General features: G+C 47.2%; 1 protein-coding gene across 1 annotated transcript; it reads left to right on the top strand.

The window, feature by feature from the left end:
- The first annotated feature begins 22,741 nt into the window (after positions 1 to 22,741).
- Positions 22,742 to 25,832, top strand: LOC138355683 (zinc finger protein 708-like). The gene is made up of 2 exons (XM_069311007.1): positions 22,742 to 23,896; positions 25,635 to 25,832. The coding sequence occupies exons 1-2, from the start codon at positions 22,742 to 22,744 to the stop codon at positions 25,830 to 25,832; spliced, it is 1,353 nt and encodes a 450-aa protein (XP_069167108.1).
- The last annotated feature ends 498 nt before the right edge of the window (positions 25,833 to 26,330 follow it).

The following is a 26,330-nucleotide window of genomic DNA, read 5'->3' as shown; positions in this document are numbered from 1 at the left end:
GAGAGAAAATCCATGAGCAACATTGCAGAGCTGCTCACGGTCATGAGGGAACTTTTAAGCAAAGACTGCCACCCTCCTTCCCCCTACCCCGGGAACCGGTCGGCCGAGCGGACAGCACGCTGCACTTGTGATCCTGTAGTCCCGGGTTCGATCCCGGACGCCGGCGAGAAACAATGGGCAGAGTTTTTCACCCTATGCCCCTGTTACCTAGCAGTAAAATAGGTACCTAAGTGTTAGTCAGCTGTCACAGGCAGCTTCCTGGGGGTGGAGGCCTGGTCGAGGACCGGGCCGCGGGGACACTTAAAAGCCCCGAAATCATCTCAAGATAACTCAAGAAGATACCCGTCCTTCCACCCCTGAACCCTCCAAACATGTGCTCCCTTGCCAATCAGGTGAAACTTCCAGTGATCTGGAATGCTTGTGTTGAGGAGTCCTTCAACGATGGTTAACTGCCAAAGCTGTGCTAAGATATTGGATCGACTATAGATGAAAAGGCAAACCATCCCAGTCTCCGTGGTGTAGTGGTAAGACACTCTCCTGGCGTTCCGCGAGCGCTTTGTCATGGGTTCGTATCCTGGCCGGGGAGGATTTACTAGGCGCAAATCCTTAACTGTAGCCTCTGTTTAACTCAACAGTAAAATGGGTACTTGGTTGTAAAAACGATTCCTCGCGGCGGGGGAAGGGGGGGGGGGTCGTGTTCCAGGGACCTGCCCGAAACGCTACGGTACTAGTGGCTGTACAAGAATGTAACAACTCTTGTATATATCTAAAAAAAAAAAATGTACTAAACAATTAGAGGAAAATGGGACATTGGTAATATGCTAAGAAATGTTCCTGGAGTTGTATCTAGTGATAATATATATTAAGTGGACTAATAATATAAATCTTATATAATGCTTATTTGAAATGTACAAATGAGTTATCCATCCTTAGCTGGAACATTGCATCCGTCAAAAAAAGTTCTGTAATTTACATCATAAAGTAACAACTGAACACACCAATATTGTAAGTCTCAAGGAGTGCAGAGTTCCTGCAAGAACCTCGCCCTCAAAATTGCTCTCATTTGTTTCTTACTCCCTCAGATCCAGTATCTCTTTCATTCTATAAATTAAACAATCCCTACCACATAAACTTCGAGAAAAGCAAACTGAGGGCAAGAATATTATGTAGCGAGTACTTATGTGGGCAACTCTATCCTCAATGTATTTAATCTATATGATCCAGCAGGAGAGTTAAATTATATTGATCTTCCAGCCTGCGCTCAAGCAGAGCCCACAATCATTCTTGGTGACGACAATGCTAGACACAAGGACATTGGCGGCTCTCACTTCAGAAACCGGAATGGGAATCAACTGCTGTCGCTACTAAATAGTCACCAAGATGTGAAGATTGTGGGCGACCTTGAACCCACACATTTGTGGAGGCATTCTAGACCTCTGTTGGTTTCAACGTCACTCAGGTCTGGTCCACATCTATTGTAATAGATATGTTACAATATCATATGTTATACAAGATGTCAGAAAAAAACGATGTCAGATCATCCTAGATTGACTACTCTGTATCTGAAATACCATCCTGCATGGTGGCGTTTTTAAACGCAAACGGCTCAGTGTTCCTCCTGTTTGACGTAAAGACTGTCGCTCATGTCAGTGGTACAGCACTTATGATCCCTCCACAGTCGAGATACTTAACGACGATCTAGTACAGAACATTCAGATGTTCGCTGACCCTTTAAGTCGGCCCTCCGCACCAACCAGTGGTCGGAACGATATGAAAAGTAATAAACACCATGTCTATTACAATGACCCTAAACTGCGTACTTAGAAATGCACTGCTAAACAGTTGGACTTGCATATAGGGAAACACGTACGCCAGCAATGCTCAAGCTCTTTCAGAAAGCCCTAGCCAAGGCGAAGGAGCGCATGACAGAGCTCAGGCAAGAAAACTGAGACACTTGTGAAGTCTCAATTCTCACACCCCCTCAGCCAGGCATGGAAGAATATTCAAAGGCGATAAGATCGTTCAAGTGTCACACCCTCACCGTCTACACAGAGCAAAGGAGGTTGTCGATGCTTGGGCAACCACCTCTAGCTTCAATAATCTTCCCCCAGATCATAATCAGATTAAATGTTGGTTACGGAGATCTAGAAAGGCTCGTTGACTTCATGATCCACAAGGAAGATGAATGCAACCTGCCATTTACCGAGTTTTTTTTCGTCCTAAACAAAGGTAAAGCCACATCACCTGATGAGGATGGCACCACTTATTGCATTTTGTTTGCTTCCTCTAGTACCAGGAAATCCCCTTCTTGAGATATATAATATAAGCTATGTAACTGGGGAACTTCCTATCTCTTTGACCAACAGTATAATCATTCCAATTACCAAGTTAAATAAAGATAATACGTTCTGCCCAATTTCCCTTATTAGCTGCATTTATAAAACATTCGAGAGTGACACACTTAACACACTTGACACTTGACACACTTAAGTCTCCTCCATAGAATAAGAACAATGTTATCCCCCCCCCCCCCTAGATATATAGCTATGTATCTGAAGGAGCTATATATCATGGTGGTGGTGCAATGATGCATGGAAGGAGTGTGCATCATTGCATCGCCACCTTTCTTACCCTGCACACTGAAATTATATACCACCTTAGTAGATCTCAAGTCTGCCTTTGATATTGCAAACCGACATGTTATCTTGAGTGAGCTTGCGAGAATGAATATGGGTGGTCGGCTTCTTTGTTAGATTAGGGGTCCCTTATCCAACAGGAAGTCATGTGTTTTTCCAGGGGCATAGTTATGTAACAAGAGACTTCGAACTAGGTACCCTACAGGGAGGTGTCCTCAGTCCTAAATTATTTAGTACCTTAATAAACACGCTGTTAAACTGTGTTCCGAACAAACACAACGTGCACATGATTAGCTATGCTGCATTATCTAACACTGTGCACAGTTGCAAACCCAATAAGATTTCAACTAAGATTGAACAGAGCAGAAGTTGTTAAACACATGGGGACAAAACCTTACTGAAGCGATCATACGAGTCATAAATACTCACACTCCGCCTAAGTAAAACAGAAACAAGCAACATTTAGTGTGCCAGCCAGACGGGCCCGTGCAGGAATTTCCATGCCAAAACAAATCCTATGTTGCTGATATGTGTTACGAACCCGGATCCAGCGTCCGAGCACGGAGCAGTAACAACCACTCCATCTGTTGGCCAGCTCCCGAAACCCCCGCCAAACGGACGACGACACCTGGTGAGGACAAGGTGTACCAGCCACAAGGGCCAGTTTCCAGTCCTGTACAGCTCACAACACAGCCACTCCTGACCTCTGGTGAGGTGGTGCTCCGACGACAGCGCCATCTATGGACTGGATACGTCAGGTGTTTGTGCCCGAGCCCGTAAGTGAGGTGTTTTAGTGTGTCCCAGTCATTAATGACGTGTCTGTTTACAGAGTCGACCTGGGACTGCTGTGATGGAAGTGGAGTCAGTCTACCCGAGGCAGCCAGTCTCCATACCTTGAACCTTGCTGCAGCTGTTGTGAAGTCGTCCCCCCGGAAGAACACTGTGGTGTGTTAGCCTGCCAGTGGAGTGGCAGTAATAGGATTTACCCGGGACCGACTGTTGGAGACGATCATCCACTGGAGTACTGAAGACAGGAGAGTGATTTGTGGTGTCACACGAGGCTCCTGTCTAGGGCGTTCCCCTTTTATCGTTCGTGGAGTGGCCGTACCAGCCTTGTTGGCTCAGAACCTGCCAGCAGACCAGCTGGACGTGTGGTTGACGGCCTCCACGGCGGTGCCCCCAGTGGACATGTGTTTTGGCTGACCTGTGGCCAGGGTAGGCTCAGCTTCTTTGAAGAATTCGTTGTGTGGCCACGAAGAAAGCACCAAGTACTCAGCGCTTAGCTTCTGGATCCAGAGTCTTCAGCAGAAGACTACATTGTGAAGAATCCCCTTGTCAAGTGTTAATATCCCTCCCCCTTGTGCACTCTTTTATTTTATATATTTAATCGGTGATGGTGAAAATTATAATATTAAGTTCTTAGCTTTCTTTCCCTACTCCCTTTAAGTTACTTGCGTCACGGATCTCATCCCTTGATAGCCACTACTGGCTTGGGAACGGATATCCATATCTGACTCTAACAACATCAGAGTGAGAACCCCGTTGCGTCCCGAGAGGGTCGTAACATAATTGGCATCCCCAGCGGGATCCGTCCCCTTGTTAAGTATGTTTGACAGGGGTGGTGAAGTGGCGTAATCCCTGTATATAATTCCCCCTGTGTGTGACGATTGTGACGTTATACGTCCTGTGCGGTGCTCGGAGTGACTAAGTGCGATATTGTGCAGTGCGGTGCTCGCTGTGGTTAAGCGGTTAAGTGCAATATTGACTAGTGCGGTGCTCAGTGATTCAGTGCAATATTGTAGAGCGAAGTGTTCGCTTGGATTCAGTGCAATATTGGGTAGTGCGGTGCCTGAAGTGATTACGTGCAATATTGGCAAGTGCAGTGTTTGGTGCGATAAAGTGCAATATTGACGTAGAACAGTACTCGGTGCGTGAAGTGCTAACGTGAAAGCGGTGTGTTAAGTGCTAGTTGAGTGTTCCATCTGTGACAATGGCAGAAAAAGCTACCATCGATGATCTGGACGATGTTCAGGCTTTTCTGAACAGAGTGGACTGTCTTGCCAGATTAAAATATCTGAGCAAACCAGAGCTTGTACTAGTGAGCGCCTACCTGGAGATCAAGATCCGTGCCAGTGATTCCCGTGTGGAGAACTTGTCCAAGGTTCACCGGCACCTGAAGGCAGAAGAGAAACAGGAAGGCGAGACTCCTAGTACAAGGGAAGGTGAGGAAATAGCTTCCACGGAAAAGGAAGATAAGGGCAGTGACATTGACAGTGATGCAGGTGAGCTTAATATCAGCTTCCTAACAGTCAAAATGCGTGCCCTAGAGATCAATCGCGAGATAGAGTGGAAGAAGTTAGAATTAGAACGAGAATTAAAAGAAAAAGAATTAGCGATGAGGCGTTTAGAATTAGAAAGAGAAGAGAAACGAGAGAGAGAAGAGAGAGAAAGAGAAGAGAGAAGAGAAGAACGAGAAAGAGAGAGAGAAGAACGAGAAAGAGAAGAGAGACGAGAGAGAGAAGAACGAGAAAGAGAGAGAGAAGAACGAGAAAGAGAGAGAGAAGAACGAGAAAGAGAACAAAAAGAAAGACAGAGACAACATGAACTAGAAGTATTACGATTAGGCGCTGGACAGAGACAAACTGGAGCAAGCGGTTTCGATCCGGTAAGGAATATCAACATGGTCCCCAAATTCAACGAGAGAGAAGTTTCGAAGTTCTTCGCAGCCTTCGAGAAAGTCGCTGCCTCTTTGGAGTGGCCAAGGGAGAATTGGGCCATCATGATACAGTCAGTCTTGACTGGGAAGGCCCAAATCGCCTACTCTACGTTATCCCTTGACGACTCCGGCGATTACGATATGGTGAAGAAAGTGGTGCTCATGGCGTACCAATTGGTACCTGAGGCATATAGGCAAAAGTTCAGAAACCTGAAGAAGACCTCAGAGCACACTTTCCCCGAATTCGCCACCATCAAGGAGCGACTTTTTCAAGAATGGTGTGCCTCTCGGAAGGTGGAGACCAAGGAAGACCTCGAGCAGCTGATTCTACTCGAGGACTTCAAGGATTGTTTGTCTGGACACCTGAAGACGTACCTAGAGGAACAGCAGGTAGAGACCTCGAGTGCGGCAGCCACCATGGCTGAAGAGTACATCCTGACTCATAGGCCGTCTGCTAAGTACGTCCCAAGGAATTACCAGCGCCGGTTTGACAGACCTCATGACGAAGAGGAAAGACCCGTCCCACAAAGCGCTAAGAAGACGCCCCCAAATAGCCCTCGAAGAACAAGTCCTAGCAGTCCGAAACACCGGAGCCCGAGGAGGAATATGGTGTGCTGGACTTGTGGGCAGAGAGGGCATGTAGCTGCTATGTGCCGAGGCAGAAGAGGTGGCGGCGCACGAAGGGAGGTGTTGATGAGCTGTGGAACATCACCAGCAGGAAACCAGTCGACGACGATGCAGGAAGAACCCAGATTGTTTTCCCCTCACACTTCAGGCGGGTATGTATCGAGTGATCATATTGGTAGATCAGTTGTAGTGCTCAGAGATAGTGGAGCAGCCCAGTCCCTGATCGTGAAGAGCTCGTTACCCGAGGGAGTAAGTGTGGACGGGAGACGACAGGTTGTCCTGGTTGGGTTTCCAAGGACGCAGTACATCGCCCCCTTAGTGCCAGTACATCTCGACTCGCCTTATTTCAGCGGCACATGTGCGTTGGCAGTAGTCGAGACCCTCCCTGTGGCTGGGATTGACGTGGTACTAGCCAACGACTTGGTGACAGAGTGGAGCACCAATCTTCCCAAGGTTGCGGACGAGTCTACCGGAACAGCAAGGTCTGAGGTAACTACAGGCAATGGTAATGTCCAGGTAAAGACAGACCCGGATGTAAACATGTTTAATTTGTCCTCTCACCCGCAGATCGACTGTATTCTAGCAGAGTCTCCTGATTCTTCTCTCGACAAGGAACATGAGGTTACGATGGCAGAAGTACCTGAGCTAGAAGAGAGGCCTTGTGTGCAGGCACCCACGGATACCAACGAGTCTGGAGCGAAGGCGGATGTGTGCTTGCGGTATGGCAAGTTACAGCGTGTATTGAACCAGCCAGAGATTCCCCAGACGTCAGAGGTATGTGAGGTGTGTTCAAAAGGTCTAGTGCCCTCTTCGGTCCAAGCCAGGCTTGTGGATGTTGCCGGCTATGGACATGACTGGCTCGGGAAGCTTATCCCTCAATTGGCCCCATGTTTCTTAGCGATATTTTGTTTGATGCTCGTATGTGTTCCCAGTGTTCTCAGTAAGGATCAGTGGACAACCCGAAGGATGATGGCTCCCTTGAACATCGCGAAGAGGTCCCAGGGATTGGAGATTGGTACTGCAAGTGTTGCAGTTGAAGAAGGGACCTGGGAGGTATTAGTAGATACAGGAGGTACAAGAAATGATAATATGAGTGACTGTTTCCGACAGGTTGACACCCCCCACGTGACTGCTGAGCCTCAATGCAGCGTTATGTGGAACGTTGGTCGACCTGACGGTGGCAGAGCGAATGCCATCTGCGACGTACGAACAGCCCCGTTGGGACTAGGTGTGGACCTAGTAGAGTATGCTGTAAGTATTGTTTTACCCGCTGTCGCTGTCACTCTGAATTATCAGACCCCTGTATTCCAGGTGCCCGACTCCCTGGAGGACCACCGGACCGGTACTAGAAATACCGTCTGGGATCAGCCATCATCGGTGCCACGACGCAGGGAAGTGTCGAGACGCCCCAGATCGTGTCTACACCGATCCTTCCTTGAGACATGGGAGATGACGCCCCTGCTTGACATCGCAGTGGAGACGTGGAAGGTTACGCCAGACAGGACATCGCCTTCAATCTTCAAGTTCCCGTTGTGCCGGAATTGCCCAGTAGGACAGTTCTGTGGACGAGACAGCCTCGCCATTCCAGATTATAATGCATGTGAGTCCATTTGGAGTTGTGTCGCCGTACTAATTTGGTTTGTGTTTCTTTTTATAGAACCCCAAACCAAATTCTTTTTGGTGGGGAGGTGTTACGAACCCGGATCCAGCGTCCGAGCACGGAGCAGTAACAACCACACCATCTGTTGGCCAGCTCCCGAAATCCCCGCCAAACGGACGACGACACCTGGTGAGGACAAGGTGTACCAGCCACTAGGGCCAGTTTCCAGTCCTGTACAGCTCACAACACAGCCACTCCTGACCTCTGGTGAGGTGGTGCTCCGACGACAACGCCATCTATGGACTGGATACGTCAGGTGTTTGTGCCCGAGCCCGTAAGTGAGGTGTTTTAGTGTGTCCCAGTCATTGATGACGTGTCTGTTTACAGAGTCGACCTGGGACTGCTGTGATGGAAGTGGAGTCAGTCTACCCGAGGCAGCCAGTCTCCATACCTTGAACCTTGCTGCAGCTGTTGTGAAGTCGTCCCCCCGGAAGAACACTGTGGTGTGTTAGCCTGCCAGTGGAGTGGCAGTAATAGGATTTACCTGGGACCGACTGTTGGAGACGATCATCCACTGGGGTACTGAAGACAGGAGAGTGATTTGTGGTGTCACACGAGGCTCCTGTCTAGGGCGTTGCCCTTTTATCGTTCGTGGAGTGGCCGTACCAGCCTTGTTGGCTCAGAACCTGCCAGCAGACCAGCTGGACGTGTGGTTGACGGCCTCCACGGCGGTGCCCCCAGTGGACATGTGTTTTGGCTGACCTGTGGCCAGGGTAGGCTCAGCTTCTTTGAAGAATTCGTTGTGTGGCCACGAAGAAAGCACCAAGTACTCAGCGCTTAGCTTCTGGATCCAGAGTCTTCAGCAGAAGACTACATTGTGAAGAATCCCCTTGTCAAGTGTTAATATCCCTCCCCCTTGTGCACTCTTTTATTTTATATATTTAATCGGTGATGGTGAAAATTATATTATTAAGTTCTTAGCTTTCTTTCCCTACTCCCTTTAAGTTACTTGCGTCACGGATCTCATCCCTTGATAGCCACTACTGGCTTGGGAACGGATATCCATATCTGACTCTAACAACATCAGAGTGAGAACCCCGTTGCGTCCCGAGAGCGTCGTAACAATATGATACACACCACTGGGTATGCCAGCACGCAGAACACTCTTAACTCTGTATTAAACTCGTGTCAGGACCTAGGTTTAGTCATCTCGGCAGAGAAAACATACTAAATCGGCTCTCAGCCAGGCAAGGGGGAAGGGAAGGGAATTATCAGGGGGAAAGTGCCAAGCCATAATGACTATATAGCACTTAAAAGGGGTCAGGATAAGGATTTGGGATGGGACTGGATGGGGGGGGGGATGATTCCCAACCACTTGGACGGCCGGGAATTGAACATCGACCTGCATGAAGCGAGACCGTCGCTCTATCGTCCAGCTCAAGTGGTTGGGACCCGGGCAAGGAGCTGCTGTTCGTAAGATGTAAAGATGTAACTGTCTGATAGATCCCAGCTTGACTATGTAAATAGATTCAAATAACTTGGCCTTGAGGTGCCACTGTATGGACCTGTTGTATTCAGACTTTGTCGTCAGTATAGAGGCTCAGAGATCTCAAGGCTATTGTAGATTATCACTCAGGCTATTGTCATGTTCACAGAAATTGGTACCATCCGTTTTCTATGTGTGGCGGAGCAGACGCCAGGGAAGGTAAACAGAGCGTACAGGACGCCCGCCAAGCTTGGAAGCAGCTAGTCATGTAATTGTGTATATACGTATTAAAGTCAGTAACCAAGTCATGACTTTACATCAACCCTACAACCAAGACTTCCTCAGTAACACACAAACACCACAGTGGCGACGAGGATGAACTGGGAACGCAGGTATTTTGTTCAACTTCAAACAAGGAAGGAGCATGCTGTCTCGCCCAGAGGAGGAAGGAGAAGTCGTGCTGTGAGCACCATACCCAATGCTGTGTGCTAACCAATGCTTTGTGCTAACCAATGCTTTGTGCTAAACGATGCTATGTGCTAACCAATGCTATGTGCTACCCCAAGCTATGTGCTGACTGAAGAAGCTGTGTTCTAAGGAATCTGCCGACACCGTGTACGAAACGACGCTTTGATGTGTACAAAATCTGATGTTTTGGTTACGAAACGACGCTTCTTGCTACAAAATTCTTCACACTGAACCGACTGCTGCACCGACTGCTGCACCAACTGCTGTGCCAACTGCTGTGCTGCTGTGAGTAGGAACAACACATGTACACAAGGGCTAGGTAAGAAGTCAGTTGCTGCTATATTGTGCACTGTTGTGAACTTTTGCATTAAAATGCTTGTGTGCTTTGCAAAATTAAAGTAATTACAGTGAATTCTTGACTAACATACACAGTGCAGTAAGTGTTTAATATTCTGAGGAACATTTTAAGTGATAAGTTACATTTATTCAGTAAAAATGGCAAATATACCTCAGGTTCCTGCATTTGATCCTGACTGTGATCAGACAAACCTGTCACAGAGGTGGGTCAAATGGCTTAAAAGGTTTGAAAATTTGTTGATAGTTTCTGACATCAAAAGTGCTGAAAGAAAGCGTGCCTTTCTACTTCATTATGCAGGTGATAGAGTTTGTGACATCTTTGACACACTGAAAGACACTGGTGGTGCCAAAGATTATGACATTGCCAAAGCCAAACTAACAGAGCATTTCAAACCAAGGCAAAATACTGCAATGGAAATTATGCATTTCAGGAGAGCCAGACAACTCTCTAATGAAACCGTTGATCAATACCACACACGTCTGCAGGGTTTAGCAGCCCATTGTGAGTTTGCTGATATTGACAAAGAAATCAAACGGCAAATAATTGAAACATGTTCATCTACACGTCTTCGTCGAAGAGCTCTAGAACTTGTTGATGATGACAGTTCTCTTACCAAGATACTGGATATGGCTCGTCGAATGGAAGATGCTGCACGTGATGCTCGTGTCATGGAGTGCAGTGCCAACAACGGTTCTGCCTCTGTTACTAACAGTGATGAGGTACGTAAGGTTCAGGGAGGACATCGTAATCAAAGAAGATATCATGGCAAACCTAACAGTAAATTGAGCCGAGAACCACATCACAACTGGAGTCATGGAACAAGACTCAAGCAGTCACAACGACTCACATCAGAGGGTGTCAACAATAAATGTTACAATTGTGGAGGAGACTACCCACACCAAGATAATGTTTGTCCTGCTCAAGGTAAGAAGTGCTATGAGTGTGGAAAACTAGGTCATTTTGGTGCTATGTGTCGTTCCGCACTAAAGAAACCACAGTCAGTGAATAAAAGCACTGTACGAGGATCAGGTCATAGGTGTCGAGGTGGTAAACGCAATATTGCACCTCATATCCAGAATGTTAACAATGTACAAGACAACATTTCATTACAACCAGACTCAGATGACAGTGAATGTGATTATACTCATGGAGTACAAGCAATCACAGAATGGAATGATCTTCCAAACAACCCAGAGACTATAGTATACATTGCTGGTATTTGTCTCAAAGTTCTTATTGACACTGGATCAAACATTGACACCATTGCTGAGTGCCACTATAAAAAATTTAAAAAAAAGTTCCCAAAGCTAGAAAAATACAATGGTAAAGCCACTGCCTATGCTTCAAAGGTAGCCTTGCCATTGATTGAATCTTTCACTGCAGAGATTAAGTCAAAGAATGCAATGCTCATTAATACATTCCATGTTAGGAATGCAAAGGAGTCTTTACTCAGTTACAAGACTTCAACCAAATTGGGGCTACTTCAGCTTTCTAATGCTGTAGCAGTGGAATCTGCAAACAATGTTGATGCTATTGTTGCTGAATTTTCTGATCGATTTAAATCCATAGGTTGTTATACTGATAGCAAAGTACATCTGCATATCAACCCAGATGTAATTCCAGTTGCCCAACCACATCGCCGACAACCATTCCAAACTCGCAAGAAAGTAGATGCCGAACTGGATAGGCTGATGGAACTAGATATCATTGAACCAGTAACAGGCCCAACACCATGGGTAAGCCCAATTGTCACTCCACCAAAGCCGAAGAATCCAGATGAGATACGCATTTGTGTGGACATGCGTGTTCCCAACAAGGCAATAATGCGTGAACGCCATCCTACACCGACTGTAGATGATATGATCTACCGCTTGAATGGTGCAACTGTATTCAGCAAGTTAGATTTAAACAAGGGCTATCATCAGCTTGAACTTGATGATGAGAGTCGATTCATCACAACGTTTACGACACATCGAGGTCTGTATAGGTACAAGCGCCTGAGTTTCGGTATCAACAGTGCTGCTGAGGTATTCCAGCACATCATCAGCCAGGTATTGCAAGACATACCTAATGCTGACAACATGTCTGATGACATCATTGTTTATGGCCGTACCCAAGCTAAACACGACAAAGCTCTTCGTGCAACATTGCAACGCTTACGAGAAAAGAATCTGACGTTAAGCCGAGCAAAGTGTAAGTTCAATCAACATAAAATTGAATTCTTTGGACATGTACTTAGTGACAAAGGTCTGTCTCCGGATCCTAAGAAAGTTGCAGATATCAAGAATGCTGCACCTCCTTCAACGTCCACTGAAGTACATAGTTTTCTGGGAATGGCAAACTACTGTTCTCGCTTCATTCCAGATTTTGCTACCATTACGAAGCCTCTACGTGAGCTGAAGAAAAATGCATCATGGTACTGGAGCGATATCGAGCAAAATGCATTTGATGCTGTGAAAGATGCACTAGTAGAGAATGCGACTGCTGCGTACTTTGATCCATCAATGGACACTGAGTTAACGGTGGATGCTAGTCCTGTTGGTTTAGGTGCTGTTTTAGCCCAACACAAACCTGGTCAACCAGATTCCAAAGTAGTAATTGCCTACGCCAGCCGTTCTCTCACAGATGTTGAGCAACGATACAGTCAGACAGAGAAGGAAGCTCTTGCTCTTGTATGGGGCTGTGAACACTTCAATGTGTATCTGCTTGGTGCACCCTTCACCACGATAGTCACTGACCACAAACCGTTGGAGACCATCTTCAATAATCCAAAGTCCAAACCATCAGCTCGCATTGAGAGATGGGCTCTTCGTCTGCAACCATACAACTTTACAGTGAAATACAAGCCGGGTGCAGGCAATCCCGCTGATTACATCAGTCGACATCCTGCCAACAGTTTCACCATCACCAAGCATCAGCAAGTTGCCGAGGAATATGTACACTCTGTAACCTGTGATGCAGTCCCTAAGGCTCTCACTCTTGATGAAATCCGTACTGCAACCCTAGAGGACCCAACTCTGCAAGCAACAGTGGATGCATTGACTAAGAAAAAGTTTCCACGCATCCCACCCTCAGGAGTTGACCAAGATGCGTTCAAAGGACTTAAACGCATCCAGACAGAATTAAGTGTTACGCAACAACGCGACACTGTGCTGCGAGGTACTCGTATTGTCATTCCAGCAGTTCTCCAGCAACGTGCTCTGAAGCTTGCACATCAAGGACACCAAGGTCTTGTTAGGACTAAACAGCTGCTACGAGAAAAGGTGTGGTTTCCTGGCATTGATCGTCAAGCAAAGGACATGCATGATGCCTGTGTCCCTTGCCAAGTTGCAGTGGATACTTCAAGATCAACACCTCTACAACCTTCACCACTACCTGCTGCACCCCCCCTCCCCGCTCAGCTCGTTGTCGCCGTGTGGGGGCTTAGTGGGCGGCTGCCGGACTGTGATGCTTCTTGGGACAGTCCTCTGTCCTTTTCTAGCCTTGTGCTCCTGCTGCCGTCCTCTCCAATTCTGCTGGGCATCTTTTCCTTTTCCTTCTGTTTCGTTTTTCTCCCCCCTTCTTCTCCTATCTGCTTGCCGTTTCCTGCCGACCTTTTGCTCGTTCTGGTTCTTCCCTTGGACTTCTTCTATTTTGACGCCCGGGTGCTTGAGGAGGCATACTCATGCACCCGTAGAACTGCAGTACCCGACGTCGAGAGCGAGGGGAACCTTTTATTGTCAATCCCCACTTCGTCACTGAACCCGATCTCGACGGACTGTCGGTTTCTTAAGGTGGCGTTTGTGGGGCGTATACTCGCGACGCACCCCTAGGAGGCCCCGACAAGATCGGCGATAGCTTCTTGTTGGGTGTCCTGCCTCTAATTGTGGCTCCATGGTGGGTGTGGGGGCACATTCGTGAGTGAATTCTTCTTTCGTCAAGATGATAACCCCTGTTTCGGCTTCTTCTGGTTTACCTTCTCAGGCTCGTGGGGTGGGCGACCAAGCCCCCGAGTCGGTCCGTATTGGAAGACCGGGCTCTGTAGCCTCCGCTGCATTGGGCCCCGACCTTGCTCCTCCTTTGGCCTCTCTGACTCCTTCCTCTGGCTCCCCTCCCTCCTCTGTGGTTGGGTCGAGCCCCAAGCCCCCAGTGGTGACTACCTCGTCCCCTGGCGCGGCTCCTTCTCTAGTTGTAACTACTGCGCCTTTTAGCCCCTCTCTCTCTGGGGGTTCTCACCGCAGTCCTCGTCACGGCCGCCCTCGCTCGATTCCTTCCAGTTCTGCTACCTATCAAGCCTTGTTTGGTCCCGCTTCGTGGGCCAAATATTTTGATCTCCCTCTTGATTCTGCGCCTCCTGACGATTTCTCCCTCCATCGACATCTCATTGATTCCGTGGATGCCTCCATTACTTTCAACCCCACTCGTCTCGGTACACGTGTCGTTGCTGCTCCTTCTCAGGATGCTGCTTCCCGCTTGGCTGCCTTATCCTGCCTTGGCGAGACCCCCGTTCGGGTCTCGAAGAACGCTCAGTTGAATGCCAGTGTTGGCACTATTTTGCTCCCGCCCCATGTTGCGACCGGTGTTCGGGACCTGCGCGACTGCCACGACGATATTCGACATATCCTCGCTGCCCAGGGCCATTCTATTCTCCAGGTGGACACGTTTACTCGTCCCCCTCGTGGTAGTCGCCGTCAACCCCTCCGGGTTGTGAAGATTACCTTTGATGGTAGGACCCTTCCACCCTCTGTCATTCTTGCTGGTGCCAGGTGCTCTGTCCAGGAGTACATTCCTTCTCCTCGGCTCTGCAACAAGTGCTGGAGGTTTGGGCATGGTGCCCTCCGCTGCTCCGGGACTGTCTCTCTCTGTCCTTTGTGTGGTGGCGAAGGTCACTCTAAGTCGGAGTGCGCTTCTCCCCAGGCTCGTTGCCTCAACTGCGGTGAGGCCCATCCTACCTTCTCCCGTGCGTGTGTCCATTACAAGCTTGAGGCAGCCGTCCTCAACTTGAAGCACCGGGAGCGTTTATCTTTTCCTGAGGCGAGGCGCCAGGTTCGCCGGCTCCCGCCTTATGCTAATATCTCTTATGCTCGCGTGTTGCGCTCTTCCTCTCCTCGTCCTTCCCGCCTTCCTCAGACTCACAACCGTTTCCAGGCCTTGGACCCTGATGCGCCCACTGCCCCCTCCTCTGTCCCTTTGGGTTCTCTCCCGAAGGATCCTCCTCCTGGTCCTCTGTCTGGGGTTCCCCTTCCTTCTACCCGGTCTGTCGTGTCTTCTGTGTCTTCTTCCTCGTCCCCCTCCGATCCTCCTTCCCATCCTCTTCCTCCATCTATCGGCTCTCCCCGCCGCCTGTCGGTGCGGGCGGATGTCCATCGCTCTCCTAACGGCCGTCGTGTGTGCTCTCGTTCGGCTTCTCCTGTTGAGACACTGGAATCCGTTGCCCGGTACGTAGTTGCTGGGACACCGGTCTCTTTAAGTCAGAAGCGTAAGCCTGGCTCCTCTCCTTCCTCTTCCCCGGCGGGTAAGAAGGCTTCGCTTTCTTCCTCAGCTCCTCCTTCTGGCTCTGTTGCTCCTTCCCCTCCCGTTTCAGTGCTTGCGCCCCCTGTTCCTGCTATGGAGGTTTCTTTGGCCCCTGCTTCCCTTTCGGTTGCTGCTCTTGCTGGGGTGCGCTCCTCTCTTTCTACTCCCCCTCTTCCTGCTGCTGTCCTTGACTGCTCCTCTCCGTTGTCTCCTCCTCCTCCTCCTCCTCCTCCTCCTCCTCCTCCTCCTCCTCCACCGGACCCTGCCCGCCCACCTCTGATCTGTTCTCCCGTTTCCTTCCCTCCGTCTTTGCTCAGTTTACCCATGCCCCCTAACCCTGACTTTGCTGACCCTGATATTCTTTAACGTGCTCTGTTGGTCTTTCGCCTTTGTTTCTTCCTTGTTCTCTGTTTTTGTCCTTTCTCTTCTCGTCGTTGTCCATTCTTCAATGGAACGTTCGAGGTTATTACGCCAATTTCCTCGAACTCCAACTTCTGGTTTCGCGGTTTTCGCCCCTTTGTGTCTGTCTCCAGGAGCCGATGCTTGGTGCTCGTCCTGGTCGTTTTCGTGGCTATTCCTTTCTCCCCCCCCCCCCCCCCCAGCCATTGCTGGGGCTTCTAATTCTTCTGCTCTCTTGATTCGGGCTGATGTTCCCTTTGTTCCTTTACTTTTTCCTTCGCCTCTCCATTGTTCTGCTGCTCGTATCTTTGTGGGGAAATGGTACACAGTTTGTTCCATTTATCTCCCCGCGAGTGTCCCGCTCTCTCTTCCTGATTTGAAACACCTCCTAGACTCCTTGCCGGAGCCTGTGCTCCTGCTGGGTGACTTCAATTGTCGTCATTCTCTTTGGGGTGACGTTCTGACGAATACCCGGGGTCGCCTCCTTGAGCCGTTTCTCCTCTCTTCTTCCCTGTCTCTTCTGAATTCTGGTGAGCCCACTCATTTGGACTCTCGAACTCGCACCCTTTCTTGTCTTGATTTTTCTCTCTGCTCTTCTTCTCTTTACTTAGATTTCACATGGCAGGTTCTTGATGACCTCCATTGAAGTGATCATTTCCCCATCCTTGTTTCCTTTTTCTCTTTTCGCCCTTCCCTCTCTTTCCCTAGGTGGCAGTTTGCTAAGGCGGACTGGACCCTATTTTCCCTCAGTGCTACTCTCTCTGACCTCTCCCTTCTGCCCCTCTCTCGCGCTCTCCTCCTTTTTCATGACACTGTCTTCGACGCTGCCCTCCGCTCTATTCCTCGCTCTTCCTCTCGGGGTCCACGGAAGTGCGTTCCCTGGTGGAATGCGGACTGTGCTCGGGCTGTCCGCTGTAAGCGTGCAGCCTGGAAGAAGCACCGCCGTAGGCAGACGACCGATTCTTTTCTTTTCTTTCGGAAAGCGAGTGCGGTGGCCCGTAGGGCCATCCGTACGGCTAAACGTGAATGTTGGGCATCTTATGTCTCGACAATTACGTCCGAAACCCCTCTGGCCCAGATCTGGAAGCGTATCCGCAAGATAGCGGGTAAGTTCGTTCCCGATGTTTCCCCGGTCCTTCACCTCCATGATACTCTTGTGGCGGACCCGTTGCAGGTCGCTTCCGAACTGGGTTCCCACTTTTCTTCTGTTAGCTCTGGTCTTCATCTTCCCCAATCTTTCCTTCTTCGTAAACCTGTCCTTGAGTCTCGTCCTTTAGATTTCTGCACTCATCTTCAGCTTCCCTATAATGATCCCTTCTCTCTCTCTGAACTTCGTTCTGCCCTGGCCCTCTGCGGTTCTACGGCGGCGGGCTCCGATGGTATTCATTATGAGATGCTTCGCCATCTCCCTCCGAGCACGTCTCAGTATTTACTGAGTCTGTATAATCGGATCTGGGAGTTGGCTCGATGCCGTTGTCCTCCCTGTTCGCAAACCGGGGTCTCTGGGTACTTCCCCTAAGGACTTTCGCCCTATTGCTCTCACGAGTTGTGTCTGCAAACTCTTTGAACGTATGGTTAACGTTCGTCTGATGTGGTTCCTGGAACACCATCACCTCCTCTCCCCTTCTCAATTTGGTTTCCGCAAGTGCCGCAGCACGACAGATGTCCTGGTGAACTTGGAGGTCTATATTCATACTGCTTTTGCTGCGAAGACCTCCGTTGTTGCCGTCCTTTTTGACCTGGAAAAGGCTTACGACACCACTTGGCGTTATCATATCCTATCTCAACTTCATTCTTTTGGCCTTCGTGGTCATCTCCCTCTCTTTCTCCGCAGCTTCCTCTCTCGTCGTTCCTTTCGGGTGCGCCTTGGTACCGCTCTCTCTCCCTCTTTTCAGCAATACGAAGGTGTGCCCCAGGGTAGTGTTCTGAGCGCTACTCTTTTTCTGGTTGCCCTCAATGGTCTTCTTTCCTCTCTTCCTTCTGGTGTCTTCTCCGCTCTCTATGTCGATGATCTTACCCTTTGTTGTCAGAGTGATGATTCGCCTCTCCTTCAACGCCGGCTTCAACTTGCAATTGATGCCGTGTCGTCTTGGGCCACTGATCATGGCTTCAAGTTCTCTACTTCTAAGGCTTGTGCCATGACATTTACGCGAAAACGGGTTGTTCTTCGTCCCTCTTTGTCACTTTATGGTCATCCCCTTGAATACAAAGATTCCGCGAAGCTTTTGGGGTTATTCCTTGACACTCGTTTGTCTTGGTCTCCCCATATCTCTTACCTCCGTGTTGAGTGCTCTAAGGTCCTTACCCTCCTTCGGGTCTTGTCCCATACTTCTTGGGGGGCAGATAGGCGCACTCTCCTTGCTTTACATTCCTCTCTCGTCCTGTCTAAGCTCGATTATGGTTGCCCTGCTTACTCGTCTGCTTCTCCTTCTACTCTTCGCCGTCTTGATGCTTTGCACCATACTGGGTTGCGCCTCAGTTCTGGTGCCTTTCGTTCGACTCCCGTCCTTAGCTTGTATGTTGACACTGGCTTTCTGTCTCTCCAGGACCGCCGTGATCGCTACTGTCTTCGCTATCTTGCGCGGTCCTTGCAACATCCTTCCTCTCGCCTCTGTCGTGCTTTAACTTTTACCCCTCCTGCGGTTCCTGTTCCTCTTCACCACCTCCCTCTTTCTGTCCGGTTATCTCGCCTGCAGGATTCTCTTTCCGTTCGTATTTCTGATGTTTCTCCTCGTGTTGTTCCTTCTTTGCCCCCGTGGAGGGTCCCTCTTCCGCGGTTTTGTACATCCTTGACCCGTATCACTAAAGCTTTTACCCCTCCTACGGTTCTAAAACGCCTTTTCCTCGAGCACTTTTCTTCTCACTCCCGCTCCGTTTCTGTCTTCACCGATGGGTCTAAGTCAGCGGACGGTGTTGGCTACTCTGTTGTTTTTCCTGATCGCACTTATATGTGTCGCTTGCCTCCGGAGACTAGCATCTTTACAGTGGAACTTTATGCTATTCTCTATGCTCTTCGTCTCCTACTTTCTCGTTGTCAGTCTTCCTTTGTAGTTGTTGTTGACTCTCGTAGTGCCCTCATGGCTCTCGGGTCCTTTAATCCAGTTCATCCAGTGGTTGTCGAGATCCAGCATTGGCTGTTTCTCGTTCACAGTAAATTTAAGTCGGTTGAGTTTTGTTGGGTTCCCAGCCATATTGGTGTGTCTTTAAATGAGCGTGCGGATGCTGCCGCCAAGGAAGCTGTCCGCTCTTGTCCCATCTCTCGTAAGGGCATTCCGTATTCCGACTTTTACCCGGTTATCCATTCCTCAGTCCTTACCCGTTGGCAGGCTTCTTGGTTGTCTGTTACTGGTAACAAGCTACGTACTCTTAAATGTTGTGTTTCCTCGTGGCAGTCCTCCTTCCACCGTAACCGGCGGTGGGAAACAGCTCTGGCGAGGTTACGTATTGGCCATACTCGCTTAACCCATGGTCACTTGATGGAGCGCCGCCCTGCTCCTTATTGTCCTAGTTGCATTGTCCCTCTTACGGTCGTGCATGTCCTTCTTGAATGTCCTGACTTCCAGGACGAGCGTATGTCTTGCTTTCCGACCGCCCCTCGCGGTCACCTGTCCCTCGATAGAATTCTTGGTGACTCGGATACTTTTGATATCGTTCGCCTTATGCGTTTTTGTTCTCGTATTGGCATCCTTGGTGATATTTAGCGCCCTCTGATTATTTTGCGTCTTTGATGGTGCTACATAGCCTTCCCGGTTTGGTGCCTTCTTTTGATAATTACTTACTTACTTACCTGCTGCACCATGGACGGAAGTATCGATGGACTTCTGTGGACCGCTACCAACTGGAGAGTACTTGATGGTAGTCATTGATGATCACTCACGTTATCCAGAAGTAGAAATCATCACTTCCACATCTGCAAAGGCTGTCATCCCGAAACTCGACAAGATCTTTTCAAATTTTGGCATTCCTGAAGTTGTCAAGACGGACAATGTACCGCCATTCAATGGACAAGACTTCGTCAACTTTGCTGAGCATATTGGATTCAAACACCGCCGTGTGATGCCACTACATCCACAAGCAAATGAAGAAGTCGAGAGATTCATGCAACCTCTCATGAAAGCGGTACGCTGTGCTCATGCCGAAGGACGATCCTGAAAACAAGCTATGTATGCTTTTCTCAGGAACTACCGTGCAACACCACATGGAACACTGGGCAAGTCGCCTGGTGAACTTTTATTTGGACGTCCTATGAGAATCGCACTACCCGTCATGCCAGCCGAGGTAACGGATAAACGTCTCGCTCAGAAGGATGCACTAGCCAAGGGCAAAATGAAAATTACTCATGACCAACGTGCAAAGGAACAAGTCATAAAGGTTGGAGATACTGTTCTCGTTATCATCAACCAGTACAGCCTCCCATCAACCAGTACAGCCTCCCATCAACCAGTACAGCCTCCCATCAACCTGTACAGCCTCCCATCAACCTGTACAGCCTCCCATCAACCTGTACAGCCTCCCATCAACCTGTACAGCCTCCCATCAACCTGTACAGCCTCCCATCAACCAGTACAGCCTCCCATCAACCTGTACAGCCTCCCATCACCCTGTACAGCCTCCCATCAACCTGTACAGCCTCCCATCAACCTGTACAGCCTCCCATCAACCTGTACAGCCTCCCATCAACCTGTACAGCCTCCCATCAACCTGTACAGCCTCCCATCAACCAGTACAGCCTCCCATCAACCTGTACAGCCTCCCATCAACCTGTACAGCCTCCCATCAACCAGTACAGCCTCCCATCAACCAGTACAGCCTCCCATCAACCTGTACAGCCTCCCATCAACCTGTACAGCCTCCCATCAACCAGTACAGCCTCCTATCAACCTGTACAGCCTCCCATCAACCAGTACAGCCTCCCATCAACCTGTACAGCCTCCCATCAACCAGTACAGCCTCCCATCAACCAGTACAGCCTCCCATCAACCAGTACAGCCTCCCATCAACCAGTACAGCCTCCCATCAACCTGTACAGCCTCCCATCAACCAGTACAGCCTCCCATCAACCAGTACAGCCTCCCATCAACCAGTACAGCCTCCCATCAACCAGTACAGCCTCCCATCAACCTGTACAGCCTCCCATCAACCAGTACAGCCTCCCATCAACCAGTACAGTCTCCCATCAACCTGTACAGCCTCCCATCAACCTGTACAGCCTCCCATTAACCAGTACAGCCTCCCATCATCCAGTACAGCCTCCCATCAACCTGTACAGCCAATAGTAGCTGCCTCGTATGGGCCAATAGTAGCTGCCTCGTATGGGCCAATAGCAGCTGCCTCGTATGGGCCAATAGCAGCTGCCTCGTATGGGCCAATAACAGCTGCCTCGTATGGGCCAATACCCTAACTCTTTGTCTTTCCAGTGAATGCAATTTAAGCTTTATTAATCTTTCTTCATATGAAAGACTTCTAATTTGGGGAATTAACTTTGTCATCCTACGTTGGACACGTTCAAGTGAATTTATATCCATTCTATAATACGGCGACCAAAACTGAACTGCATAATCCTAACCAGAGCAAGATATAGCTTAAGAACCACACCAGGTGTCTTGTTACTAACGCTTCGATTAATAAATCCCAGTGTCCTATTCGCCTTATTACGAACATTCATGCATTGATCCTTTTGTTTTAAATTTTGTTTTAAACACCCCATACCCAAGACTTTCCAATCTATTTGGAAACTCATAAACATGTCCAACCCACGTTTGAAACAATCAAGAGACCCCGCCTCCACCGTTACGCGGTAATTGATTCCACATATCAACAACCCTGTTACCGAACCAGTATTTACCTAAGTTGACCAGACCACACACTAGAAGAAGGGACGACGACGTTTCAGTCCGTCCTGGACCATTCTCAAATCGACCGACTTGAGAATGGTCCAGGACGGACCGAAACGTCGTCGTCCCTTCACCTTCTAGTGTGTGGTCTGGTCAACATACTTCAGCCACGTTATTGTGACTCATCGCCTGCATTTACGCGTCTTTCCTAAATCTAAATTTATCCAATTTATACCTCATTGTTTCGTGTTCTGTCTTGTGTTGATACTTTTAATACTCCATTAATATCCCCCTTTGTTATGTACATTCATCCACTTGTAAACCTCTATCATGTCACCCTCTAACTCTTCGCCTTTCCAGTGAATGCAATTTAAGCTTTGTTAATCTTTGTTAATCAGTTCAGTTTTGGTCGCTGTACTATAGAATGGATATAAATTCACTTAAACGTGTAAAGCGTAGGATGACAAAGTTAATTCCCCAAACTAGAAATCATCCATATGAAGAAAGATTAACAAAGCTTAAATTGCATTCACCGGAACGGCGAAGAATTACCGCGTAACGTGGTGGAGGTGGGGTCCCTCGATTGTTTTAAACGTGAGTTGGACATGTATATAAGTGGGATTGAGTGGTTATAAATAGGAGCTGCCTCCTATGGGCCAATAAGCCTTCTGTAGTTTCTTTAGTATTAATATCTTGTGTTAAGTAATCAAACAGCTCCTTCATCCATGACCCGCCTGTGTTGGGATCAAGCACTTCCACCTCACCTCTCTACATATTGGTGAGGTGAGGGTACGTGGACCCCGACACATATATATAACAGAACATCAAGGAAATCATTCATTAACCAATCTGCACCATTCGCTGTTCTCTTGAAGATTATTCGGCCTTATAATTTACTTCTGGGAGAAAGTTGCATGTTCTAGTTACTGTTCGAACACTAGACACCACTCCACATTATAGATAAATATTTAGTCGTTGTTGTGAACACAATTATGAGTACCTCTTATAAAGATTACGAAGACGTTATTGACATATTCACTCAACTTGACAATCTTTCGAAAGAGAGTGATGTGTCTGTCACGACTCATCCTCTGCATGAGGAGACTGAGGAACAAGGCGCCAGAATGCTGCGGTACATTGGTGAGACGTCAGCAGTGTGTCCCAAGGAGTCTGGGCAGGAATTTACACTACTGAAGCCTGTGGAAGACACTGGTGAGAAGTTAGAAGACTCATCCTCTGTCACGACTTATCCTCTGCATGAGGAGACTGAGGAACAAGGCGCCAGTATGTTGAGGTACATTGGTGAGACGTCAGCAGTGTGTCCCAAGGAGTCTGGGCAAGAATTTACACTACTGAAGCCTGTGGAAGACACTGGTGAGAAGTTAGAAGACTCATCCTCTGTCACGACTTATCCTCTGCATGAGGAGACTGAGGAACAAGGCGCCAGTATGTTGAGGTACATTGGTGAGACGTCAGCAGTGTGTCCCAAGGAGTCTGGGCAAGAATTTACACTACTGAAGCCTGTGGAAGACTCTGGTGAGAAGTTAGAAGTGAGTCCCAAGTTTGGGGAAGGATCTACAGTACTGAGGAGACGAAGGGCTGTCCACAGTGGTGAGAAGTCAGAAGAGAGTCCCAAGTATGGGGAAGGATCTACAGTACTGAGGAGACGAAGGGCTGTCCATAGTGGTGAGAAGTCAGAAGAGAGTCCAAAGTATGGGGAAGGATCTACAGTACTGAGGAAAAGGAGGGCTGTACAAAGTGGTGAGAAGTCAGAAGAGAGTCCCAAGTATGGGGAAGGATCTCCACTACCGAAGAAACGGAGGGCGGTACGTAGTGGTGTGAAGCCTACGTTATGTGACCGGTATCCTGGTGAGAAGTCAGAAGTATTTCCCAAGTCTGGCCAAGAATTTCCACTTCTTAAGACTGTGGAACAAGGCAGGCTGGGGCATACTGGTGAGAAGTTAGAAGCGTGTCCAGAGTCCGGGGAAAGATCTACACTACTGAAGAAGCAAATGGTGGCAGATAGGCCGTCATGTTACCAGTGTGGGAAAACCTTCAGCGACCGCAGTGGCTTAAACAGGCACATGCTCGTCCATACTGGCGTTAAATCTCACGTGTGTGAAGAGTGTGGGAAAAAGTTCCTTCGAAATGATTATTTGCAGCAGCACCTGATGGCCCACAGTGGTGATAAACCCTTCCCGTGCAAGCACTGCGGGAAAAGATTCTGCCGACTTGGCAACATGATGGGACATAATAGTACGAGACCTCACATGTGTCATGTGTGTGATAAACTATTCAGCAGACCGGACTCTCTGAAGGACCACATGGTGGTTCATATGATTTGATGACAAACCTTACATGTGCCCACACTGTGGGTATAGATACACTCAGCTTGGAAATATGAACAAACACATTCAGCTGCATACAACTGTGCTCGGTGTGTGAGAATTTTAAAATATTGTATAAATAGTGAGAGCCTAATCTCGAAATTAGGCTACAATGTTCCTGTTAATAAACTTTCAAATTTACTGCAATTTGCCTATTAATATTCTTAAAATTTTCCTACAATGTACCTATTATTATTCAAATTTGGTACATATTATTAACTTATAATTATTTGTTAGATTAAGGACCAGTCCGAAATGTTGTGTGTCAGTGATGTTAAAAACATCAATGTTATATACTCACAAACCCAATGCACCTTCTTGCACTAGTATATAAATAAATGAAAAATAAAAAGGACATATGGTTTAAATATATATCTATTTATTTACAAGAATATTTTATTTACAATATTTACAAGAATAAATATTGTGATTTTAATCCTGTAATGAAATCATATCCTAAACTAACTAATCAGTATAATGAACAAATCTACAATGGCAAATCTTATTACAAATCCGTAATAAGGATTTGAACCTACACACGGGATGTTCCCAGAAGCGCCTTAGTCAACTGTACCACCACATGGTCAAAAGAATGAGTCACAATAATGTGGCTGAAGTAGTTCGTCACAATCGACTTGAGAATGGTCCAGGACGGACCGAAATGTCGTCGTCCCTTCACCTTCTAGTGATTTTATACTTTTCAAACTAGATCATCCATATTATTCCAGTATACATAAGAAACTTCTTCATTTGCATTGGAATAATTAATACATAATCTAGCTTAACCTAGCTAACAGCCAATATCTATATATCTAAGTGAACAAATTGTTTACTGTGGCCAATCATATCCATTTCCTAGTAAGCATTCATAACATACTAGTAACAGTTCTGTCAAAAACCACAGTACTCAGTACAAACCACAGCACAGTACAATCTTATTTCACATATATATATCATATATATATATATATATATATATGTGAAAATATCTATCTTTAAAGATACTCTTTAAAAGACAATCGACTTGAGAATGGTCCAGGACGGACCGAAACGTCGTCGTCCCTTCAATTTCTAGTGTGTGGTCTGGTCAACACTCTTTAAAAGTGTTTTTAACACAGTAAGAATATTTCATTACAATATTACCTATATTAACTGTAGTAAACCCTACTGATTTGACCTACAGGTCAAATCATTAGGCATTTCTACAGGATTTTATCAACCCCCTACTAGGGTAATATATCTTGTAATAATTTTGCAAAAAATAGTGCCATTTACTATTTTTAAATAGTTAATTACAAAATTTACTGATATGGTGCAATCGGATGAAAACCAAATTTTTACACTTGACAATTCTTTATTCACTTGTCAAGTGACAACTTGTAATGACACAACTTTACACTTGACAAGTGACAATACACTTGACTTTCAGCTCCTGCTATATCCAGATTCCAGGGAGGAAAGGAAGGATGATCTTTGGAATCATTACCTAATTAGACAGGAATAAATTATTCCTGACAATCATTCCTTCAATGATTCCTGTAATCAAAAAATATAATATCTTGGAAAAGTCAAAGAAAAAAGTTTAGTGTCAAGGACACTAAAGTGTCTACATAATTACTTAACTCAACAGCTTGACAGATGTCAAGAGTTAGCTAATCAGGTATCTCTTGATTTAATCATCTTGAATAACAGGGTCAATGCTGCAGTTGATAAATTTGATAAAATCAATTGCCATGCAGAGATTTATCTAACAGAGATGGCTAATGCTGATTTAACCCGAAGGAAACTTCAGGATATCAGAGCTGAAACAGCAATTATGAAAATATAATTCAGGATCGTCTAGATCAATTAATCAGACTTGCAGTAGCACAGCCAAATGTGAGCACATCCACTCAGTTTGGTACCTTGGCAGATGTAGATGGTGTTCTCAAAAGATTGGCAGATGTAGATGGTGTTCTCAAAAGATTGGCAGATGTAGATGGTGTTCTCAAAAGATTGGCAGATGTAGATGGTGTTCTCAAAAGATTGGCAGATATAGTTTAATGCTGACAAATAAAGTTTGAGTTACAATATATCACTTGCATGAAATAAATAGGACAGATTTATTTCTAGAAGCGTTAGCAATAACACTCCTTGTATTATTATTCAGCAATATCTTGTTTGATTATACAGTTCACTTTTGGTCGTAAAGTCACCAGATAGTGCTAACCCCACAAATAAAAAATCTTCCTTGTGAAGAGATTGAAAAAGCTTAATTTACATTCTCTTGGAAGGTGAAGAGTTAAGGGTTAAATTTAGATCAAGATATTACTCTGGGTAAGGGACT

This window comes from Procambarus clarkii, chromosome 68 (genome assembly GCF_040958095.1).
Source record: "Procambarus clarkii isolate CNS0578487 chromosome 68, FALCON_Pclarkii_2.0, whole genome shotgun sequence".
NCBI classification, from domain to species: domain Eukaryota; kingdom Metazoa; phylum Arthropoda; class Malacostraca; order Decapoda; family Cambaridae; genus Procambarus; species Procambarus clarkii.
Note: the sequence above shows the minus strand (reverse complement) of the source record. Positions and strands in the feature narration are given on the sequence as shown.